General features: G+C 42.7%; 1 protein-coding gene and 1 non-coding gene across 3 annotated transcripts in view; both read right to left on the reverse strand.

Annotated features, from left to right (window-relative positions):
* TRIT1 (tRNA isopentenyltransferase 1) overlaps positions 1-26,545 on the reverse strand; it is a 64,822-nt gene that overhangs the window by 7,096 nt on the left and 31,181 nt on the right. The window contains exons 2-8 of one of the 2 annotated variants that reach the window (XM_066375946.1): positions 18,541-18,683; positions 10,097-10,193; positions 9,251-9,390; positions 5,301-5,443; positions 2,624-2,729; positions 2,131-2,243; positions 1,801-1,878 (exon numbers count right to left, since the gene is read on the reverse strand). In XM_066375946.1, coding sequence (XP_066232043.1) covers positions 1,801-1,878; positions 2,131-2,243; positions 2,624-2,729; positions 5,301-5,443; positions 9,251-9,390; positions 10,097-10,193; positions 18,541-18,683 — 820 coding nt within the window. Of the gene's footprint in view, positions 1-1,800; positions 1,879-2,130; positions 2,244-2,623; positions 2,736-5,300; positions 5,444-9,250; positions 9,391-10,096; positions 10,194-18,540; positions 18,684-26,545 lie in introns of both variants that reach the window. The other variant, XM_066375945.1, reaches the window with a different exon arrangement.
* Positions 16,879-16,982, reverse strand: LOC136401957 (U6 spliceosomal RNA). Its single transcript, XR_010750878.1, has one exon. It is a non-coding gene; the product is annotated as a U6 spliceosomal RNA (small nuclear RNA).

A 26,545-nucleotide genomic window follows, 5' to 3' on the forward strand; every position in this document is an offset into this window, starting at 1 on the left:
TCTTTTGTTACAGACTAATTGTAGCCCTGGGGAGAAGAGAAGCTGCATTAGAAATTCAGAGTGAACTTCATTTCAGCTGACTCAGACTTCTTCTATGAGGACATGCAGAGAAAGCAGGATAAGTAGAAGAAAGTGTAAAGAGCCTTTTGGCACCAGAAGGACAAAGGAGAGCTCTGTCAGAAAGTGAGAGCCGGAGAGACTTCCATCGGTAGTCAACAACATGAGTCAAGGTGTTCATGTTCGGAAGCACTGAGAGAGGGGAGGGCCTCAGCTGTCCTCATCTGTAACTAAAAGCAGAAGTCAAAGGTAAATGGATGACTGAGAAGCATATTTTAAAGTGTCACAAGATAAAACTGGGATTCACTTATGCTTAATCTCTTAATAAGCACAGTTTCTTACCCAAGGCCAATACTAATGCTGTCTAGCTGTAATTATAGCTAAAGGAATTAAGACCAATGGAAAGCAGAGTCAGGCCCGCCACTCAATAGTCTAGCTCTTATTGGCTACGGGTTTTTTGGCAAGTAATTTAACCTGTCTATGCCTCCATTTCCACATCTGCAAAAAGAAAAGAATAACACCTACCTTTAAGGCTCAATAATTTACATACAGCACCAAACTTAATGCTAAGGATCAATGACTGAGATTTTCCTTAAAAGTGCTATTCAACTAAAAGTTGCAGTTTTTTGTTTTTTTTTTAACTGAGAGGAGGGGAGATAGACAGACTCCCGCATGCGCCCCAGTGGCCCATGTCTGGAGTCGGTCAATACTCGGAAATCAACCGAGCTATCCTCAGCACCTGGGGCCGATGCTCGAACCAATCAACCTACTGGCTGGGAGAAGGGAAGCATGAGAGAAGAGGGAGAGGCAGAGGAAGAGAAGCAGATGGTCGCTTTTGCTGTGTGCCCTGACCAGGGATCAAATCTGGGATGTCTGTATATTGGGCCAACGCTCTATCCACTCAGCAAACCGCCAGGGCCAAAGTTGAAGCAGTTTGAAGCACCACATATTTGAACACAAAAGGGTTACTGGTGGCCCTGGCCGGTTGGCTCAGTGGTAGAGCATCGGCCTGGCGTGCAGAAGTCCGGGGTTCGATTCCCGGCCAGGGCACACAGGAGAAGCGCCCATCTGCTTCTCCACCCCTCCCCCTCTCCTTCCTCTCTGTCTCTCTCTCTTCTCTTCCCCTCCCGCAGCCCAGGCTCCATTGGAGCAGAGATGGCCCGGGCGCTGGGGATGGCTCCTTGGCCTCTGCCCCAGGCGCTAGAGTGGCTCTGGTCGCGACAGAGCAATGCCCCGGAGGGGCAGAGCATCAACCCCTGGTGAGCGTGCCGGGTGGATCCTGGTTGGGCGCATGCGGGAGTCTGTCTGACTGTCTCTCCCCGTTTCCAGCTTCAGAAAAGAAAAAAAAAAAAAGTGCTACTGGTAAAAGTTTTGTCTTTTTACACTGCTCATGTGGCTCAAGAACCATTTTAATTAGGAAAGCATACCTACAGAAATTTGATTGCTTTTCAAAATTAGAAGCTAAAATTAATACTGAGCACCAACTCTACTAAGAAGTTGCTATTTTGCTCTTACCTATTTGTAGCCAGCACACACATTTTCAAAGCATAAGGCAGACTCCTCAGTGGAAAGATTTGCTTTCTGAGCCATCACAAGAAAATACTCCTGGACGATCATTTATGCAACAGACACCCACCCAGGTCAGGTTTCCAATTTTAGACCAGGTCCATTTTCTGGGTGGGCTGAGGACACCTATATTCTATTGAAAACAGACCCTGAGGATAAGGAAAAACATAGACTTACTGTTCAAAAAACGGTTTTTAACCCATCGGTTTTGCTTCCGGGCATATCTCTTAGTCACTTGTTTCAGAGCCTCAATTCCTGAAAAACAAAGTATATATAAGAACCTCTAAGCACTTTTCACCCCAGCCAAAAGGCAGGCCCAACCAGCCCAGCAGTAGAGAAAACTAGCCACAGCAGTACACTGGTGGACGCTTGATAGAAAAAATCTCAATTCTGAGCTGCAGGCCATTTGGGACTCTTCTAGCCTCAGCTTTCTCAGACCACACCAGCAGGAAACTCTGTCACCCAAGGATGTGTGTCCAAGGCTAGGTTAAATGGAGACATTCACACCTTTCTTTAGGAGCTGGTTGCTAGTCTCTGGTGTACATTTTCCCTCAGTGATCAGGAACTCGTGAAATTCCTTGAAGCCAATTGATTGGAAGATACCACGTTGATAGTCCTGGCTGGGAACAGGAGAGCATCAGCAGATGAGCCCTTACATCTGAGAGCTAGCAGGGAGCTTGGAGAGGATCTAGCTGAGCCACTTCATCCCTTAGATGAGGAAATTGAGATCCTTAGCACTTACTGCCTCTCTGAACTCCTTCCTCCACCACCCCCACAAACTGCCAGGTACTTCCCTTGAAAATTAACTCCTGGGAATGCTTGACAGATTAGAAAACTACAACTGTAACAAGTATACCAAACCTCCCTCCAACAAGGTATACCAATGCCAAGGACAAAGGCTATTAAACAAGGAAACCCAAAGCCAGTATTGTGTTCATGGTCTTTTGACCATAAGCAAGTGATAGAGAGAGTAGGTTAAAGTAATAAGTTAAGTCCTCACCTATTTTCTGCAACTTTCTTCTGATTATAGCGTCTGTGAAAATTCCTTAGTTCATCCAAGAGCCCAGCAGCAAGCATGTCATCCACCCTCTTATCCAAGCGCTCATCTAGAACTTGAATCAAATTAGCCCATCACCAGCAAGCCTGCTGTAGGTGTGTACTATATACTTACATGATGAATGGACAGGCTGCACAAAGAGAATTCGTTCAAATGGAAGAAAGGGTTCAGAGTCCAAAGATAATATAATAACTCGTATTATATTTAGTCACACTTATGACTCTGTAACTCCAATAAAAACAGCCAGAATGAAACACATGTATTCTTAAAATATAAAGAGGAAAGCATACATACAATTGCAGCCTTTAGGGAGGACAAGTATTTTATTCCCATATGGAGCATATATCCACTGTTCATTTCAGAGGCAGCAGAGAGCCCCCTGGTTTATCCTTCTCACTTTTTCTTCATCGTATTTGTTACTCTAACTTTGTATTATTTTACATTTAAGGACTCTCAGATGACACCCTGAATAGGAACCAGGAACTTTAGTTCAAAGCCCTCCCTAGGCCTTGGCCCTGGCCGGTTGGCTCAGCGGTAGAGCGTCGGCCTGGCGTGCGGGGGACCCGGGTTCGATTCCCGGCCAGGGCACACAGGAGAAGCGCCCATTTGCTTCTCCACCCCCCCCCTTCCTTCCTCTCTGTCTCTCTCTTCCCCTCCCGCAGCCAAGGCTCCATTGGAGCAAAGATGGCCCGGGTGCTGGGGATGGCTCCTTGGCCTCTGCCCCAGGCGCTAGGGTGGCTCTGGCAGAGCGACGCCCCAGAGGGGCAGAGCATCTCCTCTGGTGGGCGTGCCGGGTGGATCCCGGTCGGGCGCATGCGGGAGTCTGTCTGTCTCTCCCCGTTTCCAGCTTCAGAAAGAAAAGAAAAAAAAAAGCCCTCCCTAGGTATGTCTTGAACTAGTGCACCAGACAAAGGAACAAAGAGGTCATAATCATTCAGATGCAGTGGTCAAACACAGCTTTATTATAAATCAGATGCTGTTCTTTTATGCTGAACTGTAGGACATGTTTTAATTTATAAAAATTTCATTATTAAAACATTACTGCCCTGGCCAGGTGGCTCAGTGGATCAAGCATTGTCCCATGCTGAGGTCATGGGTTTGATCCCCAGTCAGGGCACGTACAAGAAGCAACAAATGAGTGCACAACTAAGTGGAACAACTAAGTAGAGCAAAGTTTACATTTCTCTCTTTTTCTCTTTCTTCCTCTATTTCTCCCCTTTCTTCTTTCTCTCAAATCAGTAGAAAAATTAAACATTACCTTTTCCTATAAATGTATAACTAAAATAATAACAAAATCGCACCATTTCACAGTCATGATTTTCTGTATCTCTGCCACTGCTATTTCTTGGCCTACAATGATACTAAACCATTGTCACTATCATCCTGAAAAGTTTCCATTTACTAAAGACTCTAGATGTGTCAGGCACATTCTAAGTGTTTTGTATTATTACTCAACTAATCCTCAATGAAGCTGAGAGAGATGTACTAACATTATCTCCATTTTACAGGAGAGCAATTCAGGGCACAGAAAGGTAAACTACCTTGCCTTAAAACTCACATAGCTAGATGATGATGGAGCCAGAATCTGCATCCCAGTCAGTCTGGGCCAGAGACTGCGCTCTTAAAAGCTATGCTATATTACCTTAGCCAGGCTGCACAGGGGAGAGTGTTGTCCCTGCGTGCTGAGGTTGTAGGTTTGATCCCCTATCAGGGCACATATGAGAAGTAACCATGAGTGCACAGCTAAATGGAACAAAGTGGAACGAGTTGATGCTTCTCTCTCTCTCTCTCTCATTCCCCCCCCCCTTTCTCTATCAATGAAAAGATTTTTTTATCTTTTTTTTAAAGATTTTATTCATTTTTTAGAGAGGAGAGAGAGACAGTGAGAAGAGGGAGGAGGAGCAAGAAGCATCAACTCCCATATGTGCCTTGACCAGGCAAGCCCAGGGTTTTGAACCAGCAACCTCAGCATTCCAGGTTGATGCTTTATCCACTGCGCCACCACAGGTCATGCCTGGAAAGATTTTTTAAAAAAACAACTACACTACACTGCCTATTCTCATAATAAACTCATCTTTCCAGACCTAGCTCATGGTTACCTCTAGAAAGTGGTCCCTCACTCCCCCACAGAAAATGCTCCTCCTCCCTTCTCTGTGGCCCCACAGCACTTTCTAGCCCCACGTGTATCACAATGTAGCACTGCCTCATTATTTGTTGCCTCACCAGACGGGGAGCTTATTAAGAGCAGGCATTGTCTCTGTCCATCTCTGAAATCCAAGTACCGTGGAGAATATTTGATGCATCAACCTCTTCCACAGGAGCCTTCCTTCTCTGAGCTTTCTCCTTTGTGTCTTCCCTGGATAGCCTTCTTTTTCCATCCCACCCGTCACATCTTATCCCACCCTTGGTATCTTATCCTAGTGCCAGGGCTGCCTTTACTCCCTTTCCAGATAGACACTTAGGGGAATGGCACTGTGCCTTACTAAGTCAATAAATAATGATAATGAAAGTAAAATTAATAGCTAATACTTGTTCAGTGTTTATTACGAGCCACTCATGAATTCAAGCATTTTATATATAGTATGCAATACCATAAGATCTATCTCAAATGAACTTTTACCTTTCTGGTCAGCATGAAGCCAGAGGATGCAAGGGTTAGGGAACTTCAGAGGGCCTCCAAGGGGACCACCACCTTCCTCTGCATGTTGACGATGAAGAAATTCACTATGAGAGATTCCTGTTTCGTCAAACACTTGCAAGCTCCTAAGTAATTTGGGAGGAGAGAGGTACACCTATAAAAACTATTAGGAAATATTCATTCTCAAGGAGAGGCTATTTTTATTATAAAACATCTTATTCTCATTTTTACAGCATAAGCCCCTGAAGGCATGAAAGTCCAGGTTACTGCAATTCTATACCTACTCAGAAAAGGGTCCTAAAAAAACCTTTAAGTAAAGTAAGAAATAATAATATTCCTCTAAACACACACCAATTGGTCCTGGCTGGGTAGCTCAGTTGGTTAGAGCATCCACCTGATACACCAAGGTTGCACGTTTGATTCCTGGTCAGAGCACATACAAGAATCAACCAATGAATGCATAAATAAGTGGAACAAATTGATGTTTCTCTCTCTCTCTCTCTCAAATCAATCAATAAAAATTTCTTAAATAAATATCAGGTTTTTTCTGAAATCAGTTAAACAGGTTCAGAACAACAGGTTTCTTCTACATACATAGAATGGAACTTATTTCAGGTAAGCAGTAAAAGAACTTGTTTGGGACACTTTGTTACAAGCCAACAAGTCTAGTCTCGCTGGAATTCCTTTCCCACAGTACAAAAGTATGTTGTATAGCCAGCTCATCAACTTTCTTTTTAAATATGTCTAAAATTCTGACTAATTCTGTACTCTGCTAGCACAAAGATCACTGAAGAAAGAATTCACATACTCTTAAGCCACCATTCACTCTGTCGGTATCTATTATGTTATACAGCACCAGGTAATTTAACTCCCAAATCTATACTCTACCACTCTGGGTGATTACAACTTATCAGCTTGAAAGTGATCTTTCCCTTCCTGACCCAATTCTACTTCCTGAAACTCTAACACAAGACTAGAGACCCCCTCTCATTCCGTATCATTAGTCATGCAAAGAGGACCTATGAGGAAAAAATGTATAGTGATAGTTACCTTACTTTATAGAAGTTAGAATACAGGCTCAAACTAAAAGAAAGATGAAGAGTCTTCCAATTTTCTCTAAAAGAGAGACTCTAGAGCTCTTGCTTAGAACGGATTGACTCTTACAAAGACACAATTCTCAATTCTCAACTCATTACTAGTTTAGAAGTAGACAATGAAGAGAGATGATAAGAAAGGACTACTTGATAAAGAGTGGATAATAAAGACCGAGCTTGGCCCCCAAAACACAAAGGTTGCAGGTTCGATCCCCCATCATGGCAGATATAGGAAGCAAACAATGAATGCAACTAAGTGGAACAACAAATGAATGCTTTCCTCTCTCCCACTTTCTTCCTTCCTCCATCTCTCTAAAATCATCAATAAAAAAAAACAAACACCAAGGTACAGAATCATATCATAAAACAATATAAAAATGAATGTTCACTATAATGGTCCTGAATTATCCAAAATTTTTTGAAATATGTCTATTAAAATGTCTGAATAAGCCCTGGCCGGTTGGCTCGGTGGTAGAGCGTCGGCCTAGCGTGCAGAAGTCCCGGGTTTGATTCCCGGCCAGGGCACACAGGAGAAGCGCCCATCTGCTTCTCCACCCCTCCCCCTCTCCTTCCTCTCTGTCTCTCTCTTCCCCTCCCGCAGCTGAGGCTCCATTGGAGCAAGGATGGCCCGGGCGCTGGGGATGGCTCCTTGGCCTCTGCCCCAGGCGCTAGAGTGGCTCTGGTCGCAACAGAGCGATGCCCCGGAGGGGCAGAGCATCGCCCCCTGGTGAGCAGAGTGTCGCCCCCTGGTGGGCGTGCCGGTTGGATCCCTGTCGGGCGCATGCAGGAGTTTGTCTGACTGTCTCTCCCCGTTTCCAGCTTCAGAAAAAAAAAAAATAAATAAATAAATAAAATGTCTGAATAAAATGTTTGGATACTGGAAAGTATAAACTTCATTTATCCAGAAGAGGCATTATCACCAGGGCAATACTGCCCTCAAGGAGGCAAAAAACCCCACAAAAACAAAACAGAGACAGAGACAGGCAGGAAGGGAGAGAGATGAAAAGCCTAAATTCTTTGTTGTAGCACCTTAGTTGTTCATTGATTGCTTTCTCATATGTGCCTTGATGGGGCGGGGATGGGGGGACCTCCAGCTGAGCCAGTGACCTTTGGGCTCAAGCCAGTGACCATGAGTCATGTCTATATCATGCTCAAGCCAGCGACCCTGTGCTCAAGCTGGTGAGCCTGCACTCCAGCCAATGAGACTGTGTTCAAGCCAAGGACCTCAGGGTTTCAAACCTGGTTCCTCTGTGTCCCAGGCTGATGCTCTATTCACTGTGTAACCACTTGGTCAGGTGGAAAAATATTTCTAAAAAGGTTTCTGGGTGGGGTGGGAGGCAATAATGAAATAAGAATTTGGTAATATGATCTAGAACATTCACTTGACTCAATACTTCATAATCCCTATCAATACCAGATGTTGCTACAATATTTAATCTGTATAACATGAACATAGTAGTTACTTCGTTAGATCCTATAGTCTGCCAGATATAGTACTACTCCCAACACAGAAAAATACATTTAGCACATGAGGCTGCAATATTAAAACCTAAGAAAACATGACCTTATTAGTTCATTCACCACTTTTCTCTTCCCTTCAAGAAAATCTCCATGTGTAAAGGTGAGCTGATCTATGAGGCAGCTTATGAACCTACCTCCCACTGGGAAAGCTGCTAGGGTAGAACTCTGTATTGCACAATCAATTATGAAACCCAAATCACAATGTAAACCGACTGCATGCCAGAAAAATTTATATGAAAACTGTTATACAAGCAAAGATCAATAGAAAATGAAGCAAGATTACACAGATCCTAGGAAAAAACCATATTGTATTATGCATTTTAAAAGATAACAATGAAGTAGGGTGCAATTATTTACTGAGGGAGTTGGACTTCGGCAGTAATTCAGGGCCTCCTAACCTTCTAAGCTATAAGATACATCAGTCTCCACTAACTATCACCAAACCTCTTGCCCATCACCCAGGCACACTGAAGAACTGACTGCCCTCTAACTCTAAAGCAGGGGTCTCAAACTCAATTCAGCATGTGGGCCGCAGAGCAAAATCACAGCCGATCGGCGGGCCGCACTAGGTCTACAAAAGGCAACTGTTACGCAACACTTTTCTCACTGCAGTTGAAAACAAAAAAAAATCAGTACAACAAGCACAATCGTACATGCAGTTTACTCAGTGTCACAAAACGACCAGAAACTGTAGTTCGCATCACAACTGCTGTTAACTAAGCTAATATCTAGCTAGGATGCTAGAGAAATGAAAAATACAAGTAGGCCCCTAGGCTTACTTAATTTTATCCAAAATATTTTGAACTTCGTGGATTAGTCTGCGGGCCGCACAAAATTGTTCAGCGGGCTGCATGCGGCTCGCGGGCTGCGAGTTTGAGACCCCTGCTCTAAAGGAACTCTAGGTCAGTGGGCCTACGCTTTCTTTTCTTTTCTTTTTTTCATTTTTCCGAAGCTGGAAACTGGGAGGCAGTCAGACAGACTCCCGCATGCGCCAGACCGGGATCCACCCGGCATGCCCACCAGGGGGCGATGTTCTGCCCCTCTGGGGAGTCACTCTGTTGCATCCAGAGCCATTCTAGCGCCTGAGGCAGAGGCCACAGAGCCATCCCCAGCGCCCGGGCCATCTTTGCTCCAATGGAGCCTCGGCTGCGGGAGGGGAAGAGAGAGACAGAGAAGAAGGAGAGGGGGAGGGGTGGAGAAGCAGATAGGCGCTTCTCCTGTGTGCCCTGGCCGGGAATCAAACTCGGGACTCCTGCACACCAGGCCGACGCTCTACCGCTGAGCCAACCGGCCAGGGCTGGGCCTAGGTTTTCTTACCTGGCCACTTTGCGCTTGTCATGTGGGTGCAGCTTGGCAGCCATTTCTGGGTCCACCTGGCGTAGGCGTCTGTAGAGTACATGGCCATCTTCCTTTTCAAGTTCTGCTTTCTGGTCATTCACTTTATCAGTGCCTGTCTCCTGGGGTTATCAAGTAAAGGTTTAGAAATAAATATAATTCAATCATTCAACAAACACCAAGACACTGTATGTGCTAGGCATTTGGTTAATTGTTAGGAATATAGCATACAGAGGAATCAGGAGGTTTTCCAAACATTTAGTAAGGGACAGATCGTAAACAGAAAATTCCATTACACCATGGTAATGCTGAGGCCACAGCACTACTACCTAGGGAAATACTCAGGTACCCTGCTTCCTTGTCAGAAGTACAAACAGGTACCAGGATGTCTATATTAACACATCCAGGAGTCTAGTGTTCTCAGCAAGTGTGACCAAAGAGTGAATCAGTAGAGCCAGTACATTCTAGTTTGCAAAGACCCACCCTATGCAATAGCATCTCTGTAAGAAAGGTTAGTATTAGACATCTCCCTGACACATAGATTGTTACAGCCCAAGAAATGCTGAATCAGACTAGTGTACTGCTAATTTACATGGAGATGCTAATTAATTCACAGAGGAGCATTTTTCCCACACACAGCCCCTGCCCTTAGGCCTGACTGGAGGAACACACTTCACATATGGAGGTAGAATTTGCTTCAGAATATTAAGTAGGAAAATTACAGTTGCTGACTGTAAGAAATAGGCAAGAGTCAACTTTCCTCCTATTAAAATTAGCTGGCAAGAAGAAAGAACCCATTTCCTCAGGTTACAAGTGAACTAAACATACCTTAGCATTGATAAGAACTTTCCAGAGCAGAGATTCAATGTAATAATTGGTTCCTCCCACGACAATAGGAATTTTGTCTCGGGAAAATATATCTTCAATGTGAATATTAAGAAAGACATCACAATATTTAATATCAGAAGAGAATCCCAACTCCCTCAGAAATGAGGGTATTAGCAAGAAATCACATTTACTTGTCTGGATAGCAGAAGAGAAAGGGTAGAAACAAAGATGAATTGATACTAGTCTTCACTGTTTCCCATCAGCTCTCAGAATAATTTCCTATCAGTTCTGGAGGGACTTACATAAACTAGAGAAAAGTAATTACTTCCAGTTCTAGAACTTGCTACTAAAATCCAAGGCTTGCTTAATGAGCACAAGCCTACTGACTCTCAAAGAACCAAGTGTCAGCTATTTAGGAAGCCACCAAAGTGACATCCACTGTCTGACTTTGCTTTCTTATTTTCTTTAGGTTGGTAGGTACCTTTTTTTTTTAATTAAGTGAGAGGTGGGCACGCAGAGAGACAGACTTCCACATGCACCCATTTACCTGGCAAGCCCCCTACTGGATGATGCTCTCCCCAACTGGGGCTGATGTGCTGTTGTTGGGTAACAGAGCTATTATAGCACCAGAGGAGAGGCCATGGAGCCATCCTCAGCACCCAAGGCCAACTTGCTCGAACCAATGGAGCCATGGCTGTGGGAGAGGAAGAGAGACAGAGACAGAGAGCGAGGAGAGGGGTGGAGAAACAGATAGTCACTTCTCCTGTGTGCTCTGACCAGAATTGAACTCGAGACTTCCACATGCTGGGCTGACACTCTACCACTAAGCCAATGGGCCAAGGCTTACAATTTTTTTCTTTTTTAACAGAGACAGAGAGTCAGAGAGAGGGATAGATAGGGACAGACAGGAACAGAGAGAGATGAGAAGCATCAATCATTAGTTTTTCATTGCAACACCTTAGTTGTTCATTGATTGCTTTCTCATATGTGCCTTGACCATGGGACTACAGCAGACCGAGTAACCCCTTGCTCAAGCCAGCGACCTTAGGTCCAAGCTAGTGAGCTTTGCTCAAACCAGATGAGCCTGCGCTCAAGCTGGCAACCTTGGGGTCTTGAACCTGGGTCCTCTGCATCCCAGTCTAACGCTCTATCCACTGTGCCACTGCCTGGTCAGGCAAGGCTTACAATTTTTTAAATAAAGATTTTATTTATTAATTTTACAGGGGGTGGGGTGAGTAGTATCCATTCACAGTTGCTTCACTTTAGTTGTTCACTAATTGCTTGTTGTATGTGCCTTAACCAGACAAGCCCAGGGTTTCGAACGACGTCAGCATTACAGGCCGATGCTTTTTCCACTGTGCCACCACAGGCCAGGTCTGACTTTGCTTTCTAAAGCAAAAATACAAGCTGGTTCTCTAAGCTATGGTTCTTAGACTCAGTCTCCATTATGTGTCAGTAGTGCACATTTCAGCCACTTGAGACTCCACTAGATAAACTGAGAAGCACTGGTTCTGAAGACAAATAGATTTCAATTACCAGCTCCAATTCTTGGGCATGTTATTCAACCTATTTGAGCTTCAGTTTTCTCGCTTGTAAAATCCTCATGAGTTCTTATGAGCATTAAATGTGACAATGCAAATAAATCCCCAACCATAATGCCTGAAATATTTTTTCAATTGCGTAAGCGTCTGATTTACAATTTACTTTAGTAACTATTGTTTTTATATCTCTGCTACTTTGAATTCTTCTCTTCAGAACTCTGTTGAACAGATAATTATCTGCTTTAAGAAGGGCTTTGCTTCTGAGGATAATTAATAAAAAGAGTCTTTCAACCCAAACAAAGATTCATTTACACACTTCTTCCCCTTGCCAACCAGTGCGTGGGCACAGACACAGATGACCTCTTTATCAGAAGCCCACTAACCTTTAATAATGTGGGGTGGGGTGGAAAGATGTTAGCAATCAAGGATCATATAGAAGAAACATCATATATTTGTTTTTTAAAAAGAGGAATAACTTTTATATTACCCTCCTTAAATTAAGTACAGGAAATATACAGCCTGACCAGGCGGTGGGCAGTGGATAGGGCATTAGACTGGGATGTGGAGGACCCAGGTTCGAGACCCCGAGGTCACCAACTTGAGCACAGGCTCATCTGGCTTGAGCAAAAAGCTCTCACCAACTCGGACGCAAGGTCGCTGGCTCGAACAGGGGGTTACTCGGTCTGCTGAAGGCCCGCGGTCAAGGCACATATGAGAAAGCAATCAATGAACAACTAAGGTGTCGCAATGAAAAACTGATGATTGATGCTTCTCTCTCTCTCCATTCCTGTCTGTCTGTCCCTATCTATCCTTCTCTCTGACTCTCTGTCTCTGTAAAAAAAATAAATAAAGTACAGGAAGTATACAATTACACAGCAGTTGTAATAAAACTTCAAACATATAATTAACAAAGGGTAAGGGAACAATGAAAATAAAAAAAGGTTATAAACGATGAGACACCAGAGTGGGGAGAGTAAAAGAGGGAGGGAAATGGGTAGGAGCCATGGAGGGAAGTTGAACTTGTTTGTACAAGCCAAGAAGCAACTGTGATCCTGGGTAAATCCTTTCTTTGGGCCTCAACTGGTATCTTTATTGTCTCAAGAAGGCTGACTGGATACTCCTTAAGGTACTTTGTTTTGACACTCTGATTGCAATTCTTACCTAAATTCATTAAATTGCCAATCCTATAGTGATCTGATTAAATCATCCCTTATTGCTGCTGCCCTTTTAATTAGCTCTCCATTTTCTATAAGTTGTCCCTGAACCACTGTCCTAAAGCAAGAATGTACTTTGGTGATATATTTTAATTTGCAAAGGGCTTTCATATACATTATCTTATCTGATACAACTGCCTTGTAAAGCCAGTACTGCAAGAATTACTATCCACATTTAAATCTCTGGCCAAGTGATAGGCAAAAAAATACTATCTCATTATTCTGATTTGCATGGCCCTTATTAACAACAACAATAAACCCTTTCTCGTGTTTATCACCATTTATATTTCTTCCTTTGTGAATTACTACTTATGACCTTCAGTTTTTGTATTGATTCATAACAGTTCTTCATATATTAAGTATATTAATACTCTGCCTTTCTTATGTTACAAATATTTTCCCCTTGGTTTGTAATCTGTTTTTCTTATTTTGTTTATAGTGGGCTGTTTTCCTTTTTATTTATTTATTTGTTTGTTTTTCTCTACAGTGAGAAACAGGGAGACAGACTCCGCATGCACCCAACCGGGATCCACCTGGCATGCCCACTAGGGGGTGATGCTCTGCCCATCTGGGGCCTTGCTCTGTTGCAACCAGAGTCATTCTAGAGCCTGAGGTGGAGGCCATGGAGCCATCCTCAGCGCCTGGGCCAACTTTGCTCCAGTGTAGTCTTGGCTGCAGGAGGGGAATAGAGAGATAGAGAGGAAGGAGAAGGGGAAAGGTAGAGAAGCAGATGGGTGCTTCTCCTGTGTGCCCTGGCCGGGAATCAAACCCTGTACTTCCACACACCAGGCTGACACACTACCACACAGCCAGCCGGCCAGGGCTTCCTTTTAATTTTAATTGTCAAATATCCAATATATATACAAGAGCACTGTAATATATGAAAATTATAAAGCCCAGTAATAAAACAAATATTCATGAACCCAATGTTAAGAAAAAGAATATTATTACCGTATTTTTTGCTCCATAAGACGTATGTTTCCCCCCCCCAAAAGTGGAGGGGGGAAATGCCCATGCATATTATGGAGCGAAATATACGGTATTTTATTAAATATTTTAACACACTATTTGGTTCAGAATATTTTTTTCTTATTTTCCTCCTCAAAGCCCTAGGTGTGTCTTATGGTCAGGTGCATCTTATGGAGCGAAAAACACGGTAATTCCGTTGAAGTTTCTGTGTATTCATTCCCATCCTAACCCCCAACTTATCCTCTGTCTGAAGGAACCACTATCCTTAGTTATTTTGGCTTTTTTTTGTTTTTTGTCATTCCCTTTCTTTTATTTACATTATTACTGATATGTATATACTCCTAAAGAATATATTAATATAGAGTATATAAGCAATACATAAACATATATTATCATATGGTTAGTTCTGCTTGCCTTTTTAACCTTTACAATAAATGGTATAAACATGTATGTACCCTTCTATAATTTCTCAAATTTTATGTTTCTGAGATTCTTCTACATTGATGCATGTAACTATAATTTATTTATTTTCACTGTTGACAAAGTAAACCTATGAACAAAGCAAATTTTAAACATTCTTCTGTAAGCAGGAATTTCAGTGTTTATCTGGTTTTGCTGCTAAGAGTAGTAATACTGTCCTAGAATGATCTCGACCACATACCTCCTGGTATGCTTGTGGCAAAGTTTCTTTAAGGTAGAAACTGAGGAGTTCTGGTTGATAAACATTCTTCCCAATACAAATTCTTAATTCTTACATATTCAACTTGTTATTTTCCTTTTTTAAATATTTAATTTAATTTAATAATCACTGTTATGGGCATAGATGGTGGTAAGGGCTGCACAATGGGAATTTATTTAATACCAATGAACTTGTACACTTAGAAATGGTTAAGTCCTGGCCTGTTAGAGCACTGTCCCAAAACACCAAGGTAGTGGTTCCATGCCTGGTCAGGGCACATACAGGAAGCAACCAATGAATGCACAACTAAGTAGAACACCAGATGAATGCTTTCCTCTCTTTCTCCCCATTTCTCTCTCTGTCTCTCTAAAATCAATCAGCCTGACCTGTGGTGGCACAGTAGATAAAGCGTCAACCTACAACGCTGAGGTTGCAGATTCAAAACCCTGGGTTTGCCTGGTCAAGGCACATGCAAGAAGCAACTATTAGTTGATGCTTCCTACTCCCCTCGCCCTTCTCTCTCTCTCCTCTCTCCCAAAATCAAGAAATAAAATCTTAAATATAGCCCAGGCTGGATAGCTTGGTTGGGTAGCATTGTCCCTAAGCACAGAGGTTGCCAGTTTGATTCCCAGTCAGGGCACATACAGGAACCAACATTCTGCTTTTCTCTTGTTCTCTACCTTCCTCTCTAAAATCAATAAACATTTTGACAAAATAAAAAGAAAAATCTTAAATAAATAAAATCAATTAAAAATAAAAACCGTGCCTGACGTGTGGTGGCACAGTGAATAAAGCGTCGACCTGGAAATGCTGAGGTTGCCAGTTTGAAACTCCAGGCTTGCCTGGTCAAGGCACATATGGGAGTTGATGCTTCCTGCTTCTCCCCCTTTCTCTCTCTCTCTCTCTCTCTCTCTCTCCTCTCTGAAATGAATAAAAAATTTTTTTTTAATTTAAAAAAATAAAAACCCTTTAAAAAAAATGGTTAAGATAGCCCTGGCCAGATAGCTTGGTGGGTAAGAGCTTGGTTCCAAAATGCAAAGGCTGTGGGTTCAGTCCACAATCAGGGCACAGATAGAAACAGATCAGTGTTTCTGTCTCTCTTTCTCTCTCCCTTTCTCGTTCTAAAATCAATAAATGTATTTTTCAAAAACTAGTGAAGGCTCTGGCGGTTGGCTCAGTGGTAGAGCGTCGGCCTGGCGTGTGGAAGTCCTGGGTGCAATGCCCAGTCAGAGCACACAGGAGAAGCGCCCATCTGCTTCTCCACCCCTCCCCCTCTCCTTCCTCTCTGTCTCTCTCTTCCCCTCCCACAGCCGAGGCTCCACTGGAGCAAAGTTGGCCCAGGCGCTGAGGACAGCTCCATGGCCTCCGCCTCAGGCACTAGAATGGCTCCGGCCTCAATGGAACAATGCCCCAGATGGGCAGAACATCGCCCCTAGTGGGCATGCCAGGTGGATCCCGGTCGGGTGCATGCAAGAGTCTGACTGCCTCCTCACTTCTAACTCCGGAAAAATAAAAAAAATAAAAATTATAGAAGAATATTTACAAAGCCCCACCTGCTCTAAAATCACATAAGTACTCAATTACATAATATCCCATTTGTTTTAAAGTTTCAAAAATATATATATTTAGCCTGGCCTGTAGTGGTGCAGCAGATAGAGCATCTACCTGGGACACTGAGGTCCCAGGTTCAAAACCTCAAGGTCACTGGCTTGAGTATAGGCTTACCAGCTTAAATGTTGGCTCATAGACACGACTGCATGGTTGCTGGCTTGAGCCCAAAGATCACTGGCTTGAAGCCCAAGGTCGCTGGCTTGGCTGCAGCTCCCGTATCAAGGCACATATGAGAAACAATCAAGGAACAACTACAGTGATGCAACTATGAGTTGATGCTTCTCATCTCTCTCCCTTTTTGTCTGTCTGTCTGTCTCTCTCTCTATAAAAATAAAAAAAGAGTCAACCTGGGATTCTGAGGTCGCCAATTCAAAACCCAGGGCTTACCAGGGTCAAGGAGCATACAACAAGCAACCAATAAACTCAAGTGAATCAACTATGAGTTGTTACTTATGAACTGTGTCAGGAATAATTACTAGTCCTGTATTTTCTTATTTTTTTGTTGTATTTTCTTCACTTTTTAAAAAAAAATTTCATTGACTTGAGAGAAAGGAAGGGGGTGAGGGGGAGAAGTAGAGAGGGGGAAAGGGGAAGAGGGGGAGACAGAAGCATCAACTTGCCATTCCACTTAGTTGTTCCATTTAGTTATGTACTCATGGTTGCTTCTCCTATGTGCTCTGACCAGGGATCAATTCTGCAATCTCAGCACACCAGGATTATGCTTATCCACTGTACCACCCAGCCAGGGCTTCACTGTTTTTTATTTTGAAAAATATGAAATGATTAACAAACATGCATGTCATCCTTACACAGGGGCCATGCTAATCTCTGTACTGTTGCAATTTTAGTATATGTGCTACTGAAGTGAGCACTCTCCATTGTTTTTATTTTTAAGAACTTTTTAATTATTTTTATTTATTTATTCATTTTAGAGGAGAGAGAGATTGAGAGAGAGAGAGAGAGAGAGAGAGACAGAAGGGGGGGAGGAGCAGGAAGCTTCAACTCCCATATGTGCCTTGACTAGGCAAGCCCAGGGTTTTGAACCGGCAACCTCAGCATTCCAAGTCAACGCTTTATCTACTGCGCCACCACAGGTCAGGCTCTTCATTGTTTTTAAATGCCCCCCCCCCCTTTTTTTTTTAACAGGGACAGAGAGAGAGTCAGAGAGAGGGATAGACAGGAACAGGCAGACAGGAATGGAGAGAGATGAGAAGCATCAATCATCAGTTTTTCGTTGCGACACCTTAGTTGTTCATTGATTGCTTTCTCATATGTGCCTTGACCGCGGGCCTTCAGCAGACTGAGTAACCCATTGCTCAAGTGAGAGACCTTGGGTCCAAGCTGGTGAGCTTTTGCTTAAACCAGATGAGCCCGCACTCAAGCTGGCGACCTCGGGGTCTCGAACCTGGGTTCTCTGCATCCCAGTCCAACGCTCTATCCACTGTGCCACCGCCTGGTCAGGCTGAATGCTATCTTAATAAACTAAATATATACATCCATTTGAATTTATACTTGGATTTTCTATTCTGTGCTCTAAGTTTGACTAGTATATATCATAATTTCCATGCTATTATAAAATATTATGAATTTTCAATGTCTTAATACCTGGCAGTTCAGCTATTAAAGGTAGTCTGGACATTAAGATATCAGGGCAGTCCTCCTTCTATTATTCTTTTTTCAGCCTTAAAAGTCCTTAGGTTGGAGGACCCAACGCACTCTCCCGGGAGCACATCTGCACCTTACCGCCCCCCAGGTGCGTTACCTTTCCACTTCCCTCTCCTAAGCTCCAAGGAATCCTTCTTCTGACTCTGTAACTTGTTTTCTAAAGTCCATTTCTTCTACCTTTGCGACCTTCTAAATAAACTCTTATAGTTTGGGAAAAAAAAGTTTTCTGGTGTAAACCAAAACAATTACTGTATTTCCCAGTCCATACCCCACTCTACCCCAATAATCCCTTTGAAATTCTAACAGAAACTCCATTATATTTATAAATTACTTGAAGGTGGAAAACTCAAGCTTAGTAAGGCAAATACTTAATAAAACTCATATGGTCAAAAGAGGTGGCACTGAGGCTAGAACATATTTTCTGGTTCCTAATCAATCTCCTTGCCATTAAAACAGTGCTTCTCAAATTTTAATGTGCATATAAATAACGTGGGGCCCTTGTTAAATGCAGATTCGGATTCAGTAGGTAGGAAGTGAGGCAAATTCAGCACTTCTAACAAGCTCCCAAGGGATGCTGATTTTGAATTCTGAGGACAAGACTTTAGAGTAGCCAGGACACTATATCTTTCAATCCATATACTGCCTATTGGTAGTTAGGTCTTGTGTGCCCCTGCTTAGAAGAAACTGTTACTAGAAAGAAAACTTCTTTCTTGGTTTGGGCTGCCTTGCCATCCACCAAGTGTAGTTGCTGTCTTTCCAAAGGATATCAGAGCAGTTGCCTTGTTCCTGAACTCCACCACTGTGTAATTTGTCACAAGAGGATCCACAAAGCTGATCATGTGGTGCTGACACATTCTCTGCTCTTCGGTAGAAACCTTGTTGGTGATGATGTCTAAGCCTTCATAAACCTAGAGGAAAAAAATTAACATGAGAAAGTCATCGGCCTCCATTAAATGTACACCTGATGGGTAGAAATGGGGATCTGTTCCTCCCTCTCACTAAACATTTGACTGACCCAAAACACCAGAGCACAACCAGATCCACAAAACGCAGGACAAAGGAAGCAAAAGAATATAGAATATAAAATTTTGGCTTTCTTATCAAATACAGGTTTTCTCTCCATCCCCAAGTAGAGCATTCCTACAAAACTTTCCATATAAGATAAAATGAGGTAAAGCAAAGAAGCTATTATCATTAATTTATATGAGGAAATTTTGATCTTTCCCAGACCCCAAATTCAATGCATACAATACAATGTCTTTATTTTGTTCACCATGATGGAAACGCTTAATTACATCCAGTTTTACACTAAGCATAACACCTTTACAAGCTCTGTTAGGCTTTGCTGATACCTTAGGACTGTGGTCCCCAACCTTTTTTGGGCCACAGACGGGTTTAATGTCAGAAAATATTTTCACGGACTGGCCTTTAGGGTGGGACGGATAAATGTATCATGTAACCGAGACAAGCGTCAAGAGTGAGTCTTAGACGGATGTAACAGAGGGAATCTGGTCATTTTTAAAAAATAAAACACTGTTCAGACTTAAATATAAATAAAATGAAAATAATGTAAGTTGCCCTGGCCGGTTGGCTCAGCAGTAGAGCGTCAGCCTGGTATGCAGGAGTCCCGGGTTCGATTCCCGGCCAGGGCACACAGGAGAGGCGCCCAACTGCTTCTCCACCTCTCCCCCTCTCCTTCCTCTCTGTTTCTCTCTTCCCCTCCCGCAGCCGAGGCTCCACTGGAGCAAAAGATGGCCTGGGCGCTGGGGATAGCTCCTTGGCCTCTGCCCCAGGTGCTAGAATGCTCTGGTCGCGACACCCCGGATGGGCAGAGCATTGCCCCCTGGTCGGCATGCCAGGTGGATCCCGGTCGGGTGCATGCGTGAGTCTGTCTGACTGCTTCCCCGTTTCCAGCTTCAGAAAAATACAAAAAAACAACAACAACAAAAAAACAAACAAAAAAAAAAAACAAAAAAAAATAATGTAAGTTATTTATTCTTTCTCTGCAGACCGGACTGGCACCAAATGGCCCGCAGACCGGTAGTGGTCCGCAGCCCGGGGGTTGGGGACCACTGCCTTAGGACATATCTTGCTAATGGATGCACAAAGCAAATCGAGATAAAGCACAGATGCTCACAGACACGGCTCAAAGCTATGATGGCTTGATGCTGAGATGGAGGGTGTAGTTCCCAGGGAAGGAGCTTGGCACTGCCTTTGTAACAACTTGCAGCAAAACAAATGCTGAATGCTATTTTTGCTTTTCCTCTTTTTTCATAAAAGCAAAAATTCTCTTTTGATTTCTTTCAGTTCACAGAAACAGTACAAGTTTCCCTGACTATGAAAAGGAGAGCATTTCTATGAAACTTTAATAGGCCCTGGCCAGCTGGCTCAGTGGATAGAGCATTGGCCCAGCATGTGGACATCCCAAACCAGGTGAGGGCACACACGAGAAGCAACCAAATGTTTATCTTTCCCTCTCCCTCCTCTTTGTTTCTCTCTTCCCCTCCTGTAGCCAGTGGCTTGACTGCTTCCAGTGTGGCCCAGGCGCAAAGGACAGGGGTTGCTAGGTGGATCCAGGTCAAAGGGAGTCTCTCTCACTTTCTGCCCTCCTCTCACTTAAAAAAAAAGAAAGAAAGAAAAAAAGAAACTTTTATAAAACAAAATGGTGTAAGGCAAAGAAGCAATTACCATCAATTAAAAAACCTCTTAATTAATTAATTTAAAATCCTCTTCAGATTTCTTCTGGTTAGTGAAAACATATTAATGTAATAGATCTTACACAGCAGTAAAGTAGCTTTAACATGAACTTTTGAAAAGTGGAAATACCTGTATAGTGGCTACTAGTTCAGACTTAAAGATTAAAAGGGTATGTAAATCAGTGCCCAAATGAGAATTAATTGTACAAGATTAACCAGAGGTTCTTTAGCCTGAAATTCAAGCATTTAAAAATGGACAGACTGCCTGACCTGTGGTGGCGCAGTGGATAAAGCGTCGACCTGGAAATGCTGAGGTCGCCAGTTCGAAACTCTGGGCTTGCCTGGTCAAGGCATATATGGGAGCTGATGCTTCCAGCTCCTTTCCCCTGTCTCTCTCTCCTCTCTCTGTCTCTCTCTCTCTCCTCTCTAAAATGAATAAATAAAATAAAAAATTAAAAGGAAAAAAAAAATGGACAGACTGTTTTATTTAATTCTATTTATCACAAGTCTCCAGAAAGGTAACATTTTGCATTTCTCATGGTTCTACTTCAAATGCTTACATATCTTGGGATTTATGTGGCTCTGAAAGGTTTTTAGAATTTGTATTAGATTGGCCCCATTTGTGGAGAAGTGGCCTATCTACAAGAGAGAGAAGGGGGGAGGAGCTGGAAGCATCAACTCCCATATGTGCCTTGACCAGGCAAGCCCAGGGTTTCGAACTGGCAACCTCAGCATTTCCAGGTCGACGCTTTAGCCACTGCGCCACCACAGGTCAGGCCCATATCTTATTTTAAAGTAAAAACAAAAAGGGAACAAATACAATATTTAAAATAAAGAACAAGTAAATTTAAATCAACAAACTGACCAGTATTTCAATGGGAACTATGCTCCTCTCACTGACCACCAATGAAAGAGGTGTCCCTTCCGGAAGTGCGGCGGGGGCCAGATAAATGGCCTCAGGGGACCGCAGTTTGGGGACCCCTGGTCTAAATACTCAAAGGCAATATCCTATCTGTAAGCTTGATCTGCCAATTCATCTAAAAAGTTCAAGTGTATTTTTGCTAAATGCAAGGTCACAGATGGAGAACAGATCTGAAAATACTAGTTTGAAAGTAGGGATGGATACTTTGAGATAAAATGTTCTCTCTGTAATCACTGATTCTACGGGGAGTGTTGAATGAACAAATAATAAGTTCCATAGAGCCCACAAAGACGTTAAAAGTATTTTTAACTCACATTTCCCCTTATTTATATGGGTGTCAAATAAGTTCAGTACAGTATGATGGTTAGGAGGAAGGACATTGACACCAGGCTGCCTCAGACCAATTCCTAACCCTGCCACTTACTAGTTACTTGTACTTGGAGTAGTCAGTTACTAATCTCATCAGTAAAATGATGATGATAATACCTATCTTACAGGGTTCTTGTGCAGATTAAATGAGTTAATACATGTTAAAAGGACTTCGTTTTCCATTGGCACACTGTAAATGCTACATAAGAATCATTATATAACTACTTTACAATCACTACCACTTACTACAATCAAAACATAAGAAATAACTTTAGTGTCACTATTTATCATTCTAAAGCCTGTGTTCTTAGATGCTGAAGTTATTTGGCCAACAAGGATATAAGCTATCTTCAAGTAAAAGAAAACTGTTTATTAGTAAAACAGTACACACAAAAAAATACAGATCATACGGAAAGAACCAATTCTGCCTTTAACTCATTTAATCTGCACCTGTCAAAAGACTTTCATTCTTACACCTGAATACTGATGGAATCTTATATCATAGTGTTCTTTTCTGTGCATCTTGAACAAAACTTCCTTCTGATATTTTCAAGTGGCCATAAGGTATACTGGTACACTGGGGTCTTCTGTGCAATTAAAACAACCAAAGGCGGGCAAGAAGTTACAACTGTGTGCTCCTCTCCCCCTTTGCCCATGCTTTTGGCTGTAGCTTTAAGTTCCAATGTCCCAATATTAAAGAATTTATATAGCAACAACTCGATTTTGCCAGATTTCTTAACTCTATAATTAGAATCTCATTTTCTAATACTGAGATTAATGTTAAGGAAATGAATAGTTGCAAATGTACAATAACCAGCCCCGACGTCCCAAAATGCCAAAATGTAAACATCTCAGAGACCAGCACATTCTATCAGATATGTAGATACATTTTTGTCCTGTGTCCTGACTTCAGGTGTATCTTCAAGAGCTCCTTAAAATGGTAATTTTATTTACTTAATTCCTTTTAGAGAGGAGAGAGAGAGAGAAGTGAGGGAGGAGCAGGAAGCATCAACTCCCATTTGTACCTTGACCAGGCAAGCCCAGGGTTTCGAACTGGCAACCTCAGCATTTCAGGTCAATGTTTTATCTACTTCACCATCACAGGTCAGGCAAAATGGCAATTTAAAAAAACCACATAAACATAAATCAAACAGGAGGTAACCCCAGATCTAGGCTCACCTTATCTACTAAAGGAAGTGGTTTATTGCACTGTTTATGGTATCTACAAATGCCAACAAATATCAGAAAGGAAAAAGAGAATAGTTTAAAGAAAGCAGAGTTCTTGCTCATAAAGTTAAACTAAAAACTGTAACTCATATAAAAATACTACATCATGGTTACCAATGAAAATTGCCATCTCTGAGTGATTTGTTAACCTTTTGTTTCCTACACCATCAGATTAAAAGAAACTAGGCATAGGCCCTGGCCGGTTGGCTCAGTGCTAGAGCGTTGGCCTGGCATGCAGGAGTCCCGGGTTCGATTCCCGGCCAGGGCACACAGGAGAAGCGCCCATCTGCTTCTCTACCCTTCCCCCTCTCCTTCCTGTCTGTCTCTCTCTTCCCCTCCCGCAGCCAAGGCTCCATTGGAGCAAAGTTGGCCTGGGCGCTGAGGATGGCTCTGTGGCCTCTGCCTCAGGCGCTAGAGTGGCTCTGGTCGCAACAGAGCGACGCCCCCTGGTGGGCATGCCGGGTGGATCCCAGTCAGGTGCATGCGGGAGTCTGTCTGACTGCTTCCCCGTTTCCAACTTCAGAAAAAGACAAAAAAAAAAAACCCAAAAAAACATAAAAGAAACTAGGCATAAAGATATGGGTTACACTAACCACAAACCCTTTTTTTTTTTTTCATTTTAGAGAGGAGAGAGAGAAGAGGAAGGAGCAGGAAGCATCAAGTCCCATATGTGGGACTTGATCAGGCAAACCCAGGGTTTCAAACCGGTGAACTCAGTATTCCAGGTTGACACTTTAACCACTGCGCCACCACAGGTCAGGCACTAACTACAAATCTGATAGTAAAAAATTATTGTTAATTTTAAGGTAAATATGGTCTTATGTGTTTTTTTTAAGAGTCCTGCCCTGGCCAGGTGCCTAGGCGGACAGAGTGCTGTCCTAGAGTGCTGAGGTCGCAGGTTCAATCCCTGGTCAGGGAACACAGGAGAAGCAACCAATGAGTATACAACTAAATGGAATAAATTAATGGAACAAGTTGATGCTTTTCTCTCTCTCAAATCAATGGAAAATTTAAAAAATAAAAGTTAACTGAGATATACAATATATTGAACTACATATCAATGAAAGAATGTCTTTTTTTAAAGAAATTAGAGCTGATTCAAAATTATATTTATAATGATGTTGCTTCACTCTTTTCCATTGTAATCTGACTTTTGATAATCACTGATGTGCTGTTATAGTTGTGCTTACAAATGACTGTGCAACTTGCAATCATAGCTATATATTTTTAAATTTTACCCATGAATTAAAAAATATTTTTAATTATTCATTTTAGTGGGGGGGGGAGAAAAAGAGAGAAACAGATAGAGAGAGAGAGAGAGAGAGGAGGGGGGAAGAGCAGGAAGCATCAACTCCCATATGTGTCTTGTGAACTGGTGACCTCGACACTATCCACTGCGCCACCACAGGTCAGGATCCCCATGAATAATTTTTTTATAAGATTTTTATTTATTCATTCTAGAGTGAGGAGAGAGAGAGAGAGAAGGGGAGGAGAAGCAGGAAGCGTCAACTCCTGTATGTGCCTTGACCAGGCAAGCCCAGGGTTTTGAACCAGTAACCTCAGCATTTCAGGTCAACACTTATCCACTGCGCCACCACAGGTCAGGCCGCATGAATAATTTTTTTTTTTTTTTTTTTTTTTTTTTTTTTACAGAGACAGAGTCAGAGTGAGGGAAAGACAGGGACAGACAGACAGGAACGGAGAGATTGAGAAGCATCAATCATTAGTTTTTTGTTGCGCATTGTGACACCTTATTTGTTCATTGATTGCTTTCTCATATGTGCCTTGACCGTAGGCCTTCAGCAGACTGAGTAACCCCTTGCTTGAGCCAGCGACCTTGGGTTCAAGCTGGTGACCTCGGGGTCTCAAACCTGGGTCCTCCGCATCCCAGTCCAACGCTCTATCCACTGCGCCACCGACTGGTCAGCCTGAATAAATTTTTAACAAGCAAGAGGGCATGCGTAGATGAAGGGAATATGTAAACCACATCTATATCTGCATGGCATGAGAGCAAGAACAATGCTGAGAAGCTATCTGTTAATAATGACACAAGTAAAATTTGCAGTAACATTATTCATAATATTAACATAAAAATATTATTTTATTTTGTTTTTAACAATAGGAAAAAAAAAAGAAAGTATAATGCCTGACTGGTGGTAGTGCAGTAGATAGAGCGTCCACCTGGAACGCTGAGGACTCGGGTTCAAAGTCCTGACTGAGGTCACCAGTTTGAGCGTGGGCTCCTCAGCTTGAGGACAAGGTCAACAGCTTGAGTGCAGGATCATGGAAATGATCCCAAGGTTGCACTCGCTTGAACAAGGGGTCACTGGTTCGGCTTGAGCCTTTCAGGCAAGGCATGTATGAGAAGTAATCAATGAACAACTAAAGTAATGCAACTACTTGCATTAGTTGTTGCTTCTCACCCTCCCTCCCTCCCTCCTTCCTTCCTTCCTCCCACCCTTCCCCTCTCTCTCTCTCTCAACATCTATTTTTAAAAAGTATATGATGGTCCCGGCTGGTTAACTCAGCAGTAGAGTGTCGGCCCGGCGTGTGGAAGTCCAGGTTTGATTCCCAGTCAGGGCACACAGAGAAGCGCCCATCTGCTTCTCCACCCTTCCCCCCCTCTTTCCTCTCTATCTCTCTCTTCCCCTCCTTCAGCCAAGACTCCATGGGAGCAAGTTGGCCCAGGCGCTGAGGAAGGTTCCATGGCCTCCACCTCAGGCACTAGAATGGCTCCGGTGGCAACGGAGCAATGCCCCAGATGGGCTGAGCATCACCCCCTCATGAGCATGCTGGGTGGATCCTGGTTGGGTGCTTGTGGGAGTCTGTCTGATTGCCTCCCTGCTTTTAACTTCAGAAAAATAAATAATAATAATAATAAAAAAATAATAACAACATGCCTGGTCCGTGGTGGTACAGTGGATAGACTGTAGACCTGGAATGGTGAGGTCTCTGGTTTGAAATCCTGAGCTTGCCTGGTTGAGGTACATACGACAAGCAAGCAATGAAAAGTGAAGCACTATGAGTTGATAGTTCTCGTTCTACCCCGCCTCTCTCTCTCTCTTTCTCTGTAAAATTAATAAATAAAACCATAAAAAAAAGTTCATGAGGATGTAGAGAAATTGAAACACCTGTGTAACTGTTGGTGGAGATGTAAAATGATATAGTTATAAAAAACAATATTGTGTTTCCCTCAAAATAAAAAACAACAACACAGAATTACTATATGATCCAGCAATTCCACTTCTGGGTAGTAACTACCCGAAAGAACTGGAAGCAGGGAGTCAAACAGATATTTATACACCCATGTTTACAGCAGCATTATTTACAACAGCCAGAAGGTGGAAGCCACCAAGTACCTATCATGGATGAATAGATAAACAAAATGTGTTATATACAGTGTGTCCGTCAAGTCATGGTACACTTTTGACCAGTCACAGGAAAGCAACAAAAGACGATAAAAGGAAAACTCTCCCAGTTTCATACTTATTCAGTGCAGTTCAATGTGGGCTCACGCACAGATTTTTTAGGGCTCCTTAGGTAGCTATCCCATATA

This window comes from Saccopteryx leptura, chromosome 3 (assembly GCF_036850995.1).
Source record: "Saccopteryx leptura isolate mSacLep1 chromosome 3, mSacLep1_pri_phased_curated, whole genome shotgun sequence".
In the NCBI taxonomy this organism is placed as follows: domain Eukaryota; kingdom Metazoa; phylum Chordata; class Mammalia; order Chiroptera; family Emballonuridae; genus Saccopteryx; species Saccopteryx leptura.